Raw genomic sequence first — 10,000 nt, 5'->3', positions numbered from 1 at the left:
AGGTCCAGAGTTACCTACATATTATATAACTTGATTAAAAACCCTTGACTTAATCTTAATGGGGACAATATTTGATGAGTACACTCTCACAGTCTAGAGTGGGCCGATATATAATTTGATTTGAACCTCCGGAATGAGGATTATATATGACATGACCGCTCGATATACTACTCCACAAGCAACCAGCTGACCAGAAAAAGTTAGTTCAAAGAAACATTAATAACTTTCTTTTTTAATGATCCAATTGACATCAGAATTTACCGAAAGCTAGAACATCCATCCGGATTATATTTTTGTAAAAGTTTGTTGCCGTCGTGTTGCACAACAGAAATATGATAAAACAGTTCACCCCTGTACATTATGCTTTTGCAAAGAAGATGTATCAACAAACGAAATCTTCCAGATCTACATGTGCATTATTTGCTCGGGCATACGGGATAGATATGTAACAAACATAATTTTACAAGCAAAAGGTCCATTTTGAAATGGGATGCAAATGTTGAAACTCTAATTTTTAGCCCCGAGTAACACACGCTCGGTAGCCTGAAAAACAACGCTCTCTTGAAAAGGTTAGGGTGGTCAGTTATTTCATGAAGTCTGACTGTTCGATTGTTAGGTCTCGACTAGACATAACCGACAATCATGAGGTCAAGGAAGATAGTTTACGTCTCTACTCGAGGTGCTGTAAACATTGCAGGTTTGAAATTATTTTTATAACGTGTCTTGCGTAGAATGGGCAGGAGATTTGCATACAAAAGAACTCCCTTTTGAAACGGATTAAGAAGAGTTTGTTAGCTTAATTGGAGACAATTGCTATATTTTGCATCAATTTTGGAAGACAATTTTTCAGAGACTGAAATATATTGCGGATAGAGTAAATCTTTGGTAGCAAAGTTTGCCAACACCTACGGCTTTCGTCCATTTCTCGATCATTTTTCTTTCTTGATCAGTTTGTGTCATTAACACTCTGTGAGCTAATATTTTGATAAATCATGTTCGAATCCTGAACAGTGCCTTCTTGTTCTTGGGTTGTTTTTAAAGACTCATCGCCTACTTTACTTCATCTTATAGGATATAGACGTTAACTATTGAGGTTTTGCGTCTGAAATAACACACTAATGATAACATACTATAACTAGTGATAATAATTCTTCTTCTTCCAATCATATATTAATTGTTTGCTTAGCTTTAATCAGAACCTACCCGATACTATTGAATTACGGCACGAATAAATTTTGATACAATCAGAGAATACTGTCTACCATATATTTATTTTATGTGCAGTAATAATGGTGTTTGAATGTTAAATTTCAAAGAATAAGATTCTGCGCCCACGTATACTCGATAATGTATGAGGTTCAATGCACGTTGGCTTTTCTCCCCCCTCCTCTCTCTCACTCTCTCTCTCACTCCGGTCTCTCACACTTCTACTCTGTATGCGTCTGTCTGTGTTTGTTTGTTTGTTTGTTCGTTTGTTGGGAGGAGAGTGGGTTAGAGAATGAGTGAGTGAATTAGTGAGTGAGTATGTGAATGAGTAAGTGTACGTGTGTATTTGTGTGTGTGTGGTTGTGTTTTGAGTGTGTTTTGGGGGGGTGTGGGGGTGGGGGTGTTAATGTGCATATGTGTGTGTGCGCGCGTGCGTGTGTGCATGTGTGTGTATGTGTAAGCTAAATACATACGTTTGAAACCTCTCTGACGTCCGAACCAATGATGGATGACCAGGGCACACCGTGGATGTACGTTATGTAAGGTATAAGAATTTTCCCTCACGCTTTACCTTAACTTCACCTATAGTGTCAATGGCTGTTGTGTTTCCGCTGACCACAAAACTGTCCTAACCGTCAATGTTCCACGATCGATCACAATTTGAGCTCTTATTCTTTCAGACTTAACCCGATGATTTTTCTTCCATAATCCTGTGTCCTGTTGGAACACTAAACATACCCATCCCTCGAAAAAATATTTTGGCTTTCTTCTCATTTTATATATTTATACGCGCCAATAGAGACGATTAAGATCATTTAGAAGGCAGGCTTCCTACACTGCCTGTCAACGCTAACCGGGGCAGAGAGGGATTTAAAACATCTAGGTAGAAAGGCCAATAGACTCGCTAAATTTAGATCTATATCCGCACGTCGGGAATCGAACTCGGGTCTCGTGCGTGCAGCAGAGAAGGATCGTACCACCACACCACAGACGCCGCTCATCTCCCACAGGATCTATATTGTCTATCAATATTGGCGAACATTGTTTATTATTAAATGATAAGACCCATATTATGTATTCTGTGTCTAGTAAGTTGATAACTGAAGAAAAAGTAAAAGCCATACAGTTGACTGTTAGTTTCGCAAATTATGTCAGTTGTAACATGAAACTTTTTACCTCTTCAAGGAACGTAGGGGACACATAATATTGTGTCCGATCAGAAACAGAATAACAGGCAATATTGCGGCACATTTAGAACCACCATACACACATGGGAAGCCCAAATTTGTATATTTCATGATAAAAAATTTATGCATATTGTTAATGGGTCGTTTTAAGCTCCAGATAAAGAACACAGAATGGAGAAATCTGTTATATGATGACAAAATTATGGCTCTTTTTTAAAGTGCTCCAAAAATAGCGACGTCGAATAACCAAAATGCGTTACCTTAATAATTTGAAATAGAGAGGGTAATCCCGTCCTAAGTTTTAAAGCCAGAACTAGATCTTCGGACTGCATCTCATAAAGCAAAGAAAGATGGATGGACAGGCATTGCATCCAGCTGCTACAGCGATATAAATTTCTTTTTTTTTTAATTCTGAAATAATTATATCAGAGATATCACACAGATAGTAAGATTAAGAACAATGAGTCCATAAGTGAATCTACAAAAAGGAATCCGAGCACGAAGCTGGAGGATACTCTTTAAATAGAAATATATAATTTCTTTATTACACAGAGGATCACTACATACCAATTTTAATTCCTTCAATAGATATCACTATTAATACAACCGTCCTCGATAACTTTAACTTTGAACACACACACACACACACACACACACACACACACACACACACACACACACAAACAAACAAACAAGGGATGTCACTTTTTGGAGTTAGAAAAAAAAGAAATACTTGACAGCCCTGCGTTCTTCTATATAGCCCTATTTTCCAAGCCTGATATTGGGCGACTCATAGGATTCTTAGCCCTGGACACCTAGATGATCAAGAAAAGGTGCATAAACACTTACACACTCGCGTCACAACTCGAATTATGCAAAACACAGACTTCTCTTGTTGTTTCACTGTGGCCCTTCAGATATATAATGTATAATTTTATTCAACAAAAATTATACATCTTTCCTTTGGCGTTATGGGTAACAATAATAAATATGGTCATAATTTTTGGTTACGATTAAAAGAAAAAAAATCTTAAAAAAAAAATTCATCTTTCCATTTTTGTTCTACATTTAATTTTTGTTTTAACTTCGTGGATTTCAGCATAGTTCTTTGCCTTAGCACCATTTAATCAAACCCAAACGCGAACAAGCAATTGCAAATGTATTTACACAATGTATATATATATATATATATATATATATATATATATATATATATATATATATATATATATATATATATATATATATATATATATATATATATATACAGGTATGCATGACAGGATTTGTATTACTTCAATTGAGTACACAAAAGAAACATTTAAGATTATATATGGATTTTAAGCTATTCTATAGTTGGAGGTATTTTTTTTTTACTCGCAAAGCACAACATCTATTATTGTCAAAGAATTTTAAACAGATGTCTGTGAACAAGCTTGCGTGATCTCTGTAGATGTATTGCACTGCTAAGCCGTATATGCATAAGCATTGTCACTTTTATAGTCAGGAACGATATAAATATGACAACTAAACATACTGTGGGTAGAAAACTGCCCGTAGACAACCCCAACACAAATTAAAACACCATCACAAAGAAGCTTATTTTTTATAATGACCAAAAACATCCTAATGAGTGTGACCAATGTCAGAACTAAAAAATAATGTAATCACAGCTAGTTTGGAAAAAATAATTCTGCTGCAAAGTGGGTACCAATGTTAATAAAAATATTTAAAAAAATAAAAATAAATTTAAAAAAAATAATAAAAAAAAATTAATTAAAAAATAAAAATTATATTAATCGTGATGATGGTGGTGATGACAATGTAATATTTTTAAAAAATGTTAATATTATTTTTAACAACTTAAAAAAATAGTTTTAATAATAATAATAATAATAATAATAATAATAATAATAATAATAATAATAATAATAATAATAAACAATAATAATAATAATAATAATAATCATCGTCATCATCATCATCATAATAATAATAATCATAATCATAATAATAATGTAGCAAAAGTAGGGTGTGATAATGTTAAAAGAAAAAAAAACTTGTTTTCGTTGCATTTTAAATGTGATTATCAAGCTTATCCTTTGTTAGAAAAAAAGAATCTACAAAAGATCATTTTAAAATTCAAAAAGTATGGTACACTTCAATGATGTTCTCTACAATAAGCTTCAACAGAACATGAAATTCGTGATTTGATACTTTTGCCATTTTGTGCAGCGATACTGTCCCTATAAAGCTCAACAACGATTGTTTTCTTTATATTTTAAATGTGATTATCAAGCTTTTCTTTTGTTAAGAAAAAAAGAATCAACAGAGGACAGGTTAATATCAGAGCCAGACTTTACCACAGCAATCTTTACCAGTAATTAAGACTGTGTCAAGATGTGGTGGAATCAGGCGCTCGTCAGTTTGGGGGAATATGATTTTATTAGTATAATTTTAAAGCCTGTTAATTTTTCTTGTTCTTTTTTTATTCAGGAAATACCCATCTATCCACAATAGAAGTCGAAATATTTGCAATTGAAGGAGGTGCGGATCGCTTAGTATCAGGGGGAAAATTAGGGGGAAAATGGCCGCCAAAATTTGGTGACTTCCAAATCTTAAGTGTACCTGAAAACTACAAATACATTATTGTCATCTTTGGTAAGCATTTTTTGGGGGAAATCCAACTAGAAATGTATTTTTAAATAATGTTGAGCCCAAAAATTTAAAGAATCGTTAAACATGGCCAAACCGGTGGGACAATGCCAATTTCTTCGAATTCCTAAACTTGAGAAGAGCCCGATTTCGCCACGATATAGTAATTGCTTTAATTCTTTCAACCCCATCAGACGCTGGGAGCGTCCGGTGGTAATAACCCTGTTCATCATCGGACTTTGGGAGCGTCTAATACTATTGTGACAACTGTCTTGTTTTATTTAGAGCTAGTTTTTACTTGTTTTTCGGAACTATTCACAAACCAAGTTTTTTAATAATGACTTAGCCTTTGTTTCTGCCCTTTAGAATTTAGAAGTTGGGGGCAAACCTTTGGGGTTATAATGAGACATAGTGCACCAAGGTGACTGTAGAAAAAAACTCTGGCGAACGGTGAAAAAAACTCAGGGTTTAATAAGTTAATGAAAGAGTCGTATCCTCTTTTTGATCTCCCTCCTACACACGGGACATTCTCTAAGCTGTTGGCTACAATCTTGGCACGTCTGATGGCCGCACTGGAAGGCCAGATCCTTGTAGCGGTCCAAGCAGATGGGACACAAGCACTTGTCACGGAAGGAGCTCAGTTCTTCCTCCATACTGCGCATGCTCGACATCGACCTGTTCAGTTCTTCCTGGGAACAGGATTGGATGGAAGAGAAAACAACAGGGTCAAAACTTTTTTTTTGGCTCTTTTTTTTTGGGGGGGGGGGCTAAACAATTTAAAGAGACAAATAAAATGATTTTACAGGTACTTGATTAGATTGAAGACATGATCAAAGTTGAAACAAACAAACACATACACACACACTCACACACACACATACACACTCTCTCTCTCTGTCTCTGTCTCTCTCTCTCTCTCTGTCTCTGTCTCTCTCTCTCTCTCTCTCACACACACACACACACACTCACACACACAGACACACACACACACACACACACACACACACACACACACACACACACACATACACGCACACACACTCAAACACTCCCATAAAAACATTAAAATACCTGCAGTTCCTGTGTCTCTGACACCACGGCTTTCATCTCGTGTTCATGGCCTGTCCCGGCCTCATAGCAGTCATGACACAGGCAGAAATCTTTGCACTGTGTACATTTGAAACATACGCCTCTGATAGGGCTGGAAGCACAGGTATTGCACTGCAACAGTTTTTAAAACGGTTTTAGTTTAGTTTTAGTAGAAGTTTTTCGGCGCTTGCAACTGCATAAGGTCAAAAGAGCGCCAGAAGATTAGAGGTGATACAAGAGAGTAACAAACATAAAAAAGAAGAAGCGGAGATAAGGACGATAGATGTTTGACACGAAAGAAGAAGCAAACCAAACCAGAGCACCCGCCAACCACCCACTAAAACGGTTTGCCTTAATCAGAAATTGTGGTAAGAAATATCAGCTCAAAGGAAAATTTAAACAAAAAAGTAGGTATTGCACTGGAACAGTTTTTAAAACGGTTTGCCTTAAACAGAAATTGGGTTCAGAAATATCAAATCACAGGAAAATTCAAACAGAAAAGTGCAACTTTTAGAAACTCATAGTATATAAGACGAACAAGAGTTACTTCTCAGCTTAAAAACGTGTTATGGAAATTGAAAAATGGATGCTTCACAAATTAAGATATCTTCTCTTAAAATATATCTACATATAAACAGTTCTGGAGAGTTTAGCTGTACAATGACATTAAATGCGACAACGTCATTCTTAATTAGAATAAAGAGTTTCCTTGTCCCGTTTTGTTTTTCCAAAGTGTTGAGCAATGCAAGAATTTTAAAAAATCACGAGAACCACAAAAACCTAATACAACAAATGATATTAGTGCCGTCACTATGGGTAGAAACGACCGTTGTTGAGTACACATAGGACTCTATCAAAATGGCGGCCATCTGTTTAATGAGTATGTTTGAGCTTGAAAAGGCACACATAAAAATTATAATTTTGTTTTCAAAATATGTAAGAAAATCAGAAGAATCATGAACAAGATCCGGATTTCAAATACCAGACTACACCCCAAAATCAGCAGACACATTAACAAATCTGACAACGAAAGATTGATCAGTACTGAACGTACATTTGACTAAATTATCATTCCCAACCAAAGATTAATCTGCCCTGTACTACATTTGACTACATGATATTCCCAACAGAAGAATGGCTCATGAAATACAAGTACCTTTGTACCGGGATGCACAGGGTAACCTGACACTGTTGTGGCTGCCGTGGCCACCAACTGCGTTAGGTCATCAAACAGATCCACCATATTTTCCTGGTCATCAATATTTGAAAATTACAATTGGACATTTCTCTTATTGTCGATTTGGGATATGACTTTCAATGGAAATCGTATCTAAAATAAGTGTTGTACATATCAAAAAGTAATTATGAAATGTGGCAATGAGAAACATAATGTTCAGCACAAAAAGTAATTGATATAGATGGTCCTACACGCATGCATGTGTGTGTGTGTGTGTGTGTGTGTGTGTGTGTGTTTGTGTTTGTCTGTGTTTATTTGTGTGCATATGAGTGCAAGCACGCTCAGGGAGGAAATGGGAAAGGGCTTGAAAGTAAGTAACCCTATCTTTGGTTAAAACTGCTGAATGAGTGACTACGTTAAAAGTCAGTGTTTTAACCCCCTTCTCTGTAATTTAACAAAATATTCATTTTAAGCTCATTTTAATATCGGTGGTAAATTACTCACAGCATCAGTAACGCGCCTCTCATAAATCTTGAACGGGTGCGCGGGTGGATGCTGTTTCTTCTTCTCACAAGCCTCACACAAGTTGAAGCAAGGACACACCGTGCACTTGTACCTGGTGCCGGCCAGTGGGTAGAATTTGCAGCCGTCACACGTCACATTATGCACCACTGTGCTACTTGCCTCTGCGTTGGAGGAGGCGGCAGTGATATTCAACGTCTGTGGGTATTGGTGCGCAAGGGATAAGTAAAAATAAATGTATGTGAGAGAAAGGAGGACATAACATCTGAACGAGCAAGAAGGATATATATAGAAATGAGTTGAAACAATAACGTAGAAGAGAGCTAAGAATAAATAATATAGATGTGAGAACAGCAATTAATTAAATGTGAGAGAAAGAGCAACTTAGATGTGAGAGAAGAGGTAGCGAAGACACGAGAAGGAATTACATAGAAGTGAGAAAGGATAACGTCGAAGTGAGAGAAGGGAAGACTAAGAAGCCAGAGAGAAGAAAATACATAAACTGTAAGAGGACATACGTAAATATGAAGAAGAAAAAAAGAAATATAGCGCAGAAGAGATGAAGGTTCCGAAAGGGCGGTGGCAGCAACTACATAATCGGAAACAGCCTACCAAAACAATTTCCGAAAATATCTAGATTTCGAACTTTAACAGTATGTATCAGCAGAAATTCATGGTTATAAACCTGTGGTTCGATTTTCTTCTGACTTATATTTCTTATGTGTTTCGGACATCTCAGCCCTTTCTAATTCTGACCGGAGACCTTAAAGATCTCTATTGTTTCTGGGAGGTCGATGACATTAGAAACGGTATTCGGTCTACTTTTTTTTTTACCTACCCGGGCTTTGATTGGCTTACACGACCTCAAAGAGGAAAAGAATTCATTTCGAAAGTGTAGCACTAGTACAATGAGAAAAGTGAAAGCGAATTCAAAAATGAAACATTACGTAGAAGACTACGAGAGGAACAAAACCCCAAAGAGACTCCCCTCCACGCTTGGCAATACATACGAAATCGCTGGACCTCATGACCATAACACTTTCATGTAATTGTGTATTTTTTAGGCGACTAACCGTATTTTTCAAACGTTTGAAACTCTTTCAATGAAGAGTATACAACTATAAAGAGCGTCTTTGAATTTAGTTTTATCTTGTTGAGGCATCGGCGATCATGGTTCGTGGCTCATTTCTACTGCAATAATGCCAAAAAAGGCCAACTCTTTATCATCTGTCCAAGGCAATCCCCTGTACGAACGATCACTTCCCACTTCCCCCTTGCGTTATCCAAAAGTTATAATGATACTTTTCAAGATGTCCACTTGTCTAAGACAACCACTTTTCATCTCGACAAAGGACATCTAAAACAGTTTCGACTGTTCTTCAACCAAAGGAAGCACAATAAATCGACATACGTGAATATCCTCCGGCCAAACAATCGCCACCATCTGGTCGTAATGCGGGTGTAGTTTCAGGTCCTGGCAGTCCGCACACAGGTCGAAGTCTGGACACACCGGGCACTTGAAACGCACGCCTGTGAGGGGATTTGACCCACACCCATCGCATTGTACATCAGTGTGGACAGGGAGAGAACTAGCTGAAGCTCGTTCCTGTTGTTGGGTACATGGCAAATTTGGTGGCGGTGTTGAAGGCGGTTGTCTCTGTTCTTGTTGCTGTCGCTCTTGACGTGTCCGCTTTTGTTTCCTTTTAGGCAGACGGTGTTGTATTCTTTCCCGCAATGTTCGTCGTGTTCCAAGACTTCGGTCCCCACTGTCTGCCTGAAGTGGTGATGTGCTTAACTGAAGCTCCCCTTCAAGAGGATGGCGCAGGAAAGATGGGGCAAAAGGCTCGTCCCCTGGCTTCATAGCTACTTCAGAGTGCTTGACTTGGGTCTGCTGTCTTTGTTCCAAATCTATGTCACCACCATTCTGCTGAAAAAAGTGAGCTGATCTAAACACAAACGTGGGCACACAGTTGTAGATGTCGGCAAAACAATGTAAAAAAATTATCCCAAAAATATTACAGTTACTGCCAAGATAACGCCAGTGTATTACCCAAGTAAAAAGGGGGACCAAAATGTAAATGAAAAACAAGAATGACGAAGTAACTCAAAGTTTAAAAAAAAAAATATGACTGTTGCTAACACTGTGATGACTACAACTCCCCCG

At 37.2% G+C, this 10,000-nt stretch overlaps 1 protein-coding gene across 1 annotated transcript; it reads right to left on the bottom strand.

Moving 5' to 3' along the window:
- Positions 1-4,864: 4,864 nt before the first annotated feature.
- Positions 4,865-9,760, bottom strand: LOC101852689 (the record flags this gene model as incomplete). The annotated part of the gene is given in 5 exon segments (XM_005097466.3): positions 4,865-5,737; positions 6,120-6,269; positions 7,294-7,386; positions 7,819-8,034; positions 9,248-9,760. Coding segments are annotated over 5 exon segments (1,185 nt in total), but the record flags the coding sequence as incomplete, so codon positions are not given.
- Positions 9,761-10,000: the final 240 nt, after the last annotated feature.

The sequence above is a fragment of the Aplysia californica genome, unplaced genomic scaffold (genome assembly GCF_000002075.1).
Source record: "Aplysia californica isolate F4 #8 unplaced genomic scaffold, AplCal3.0 scaffold00155, whole genome shotgun sequence".
Taxonomy (NCBI): domain Eukaryota; kingdom Metazoa; phylum Mollusca; class Gastropoda; order Aplysiida; family Aplysiidae; genus Aplysia; species Aplysia californica.
Note: the sequence above shows the minus strand (reverse complement) of the source record. Positions and strands in the feature narration are given on the sequence as shown.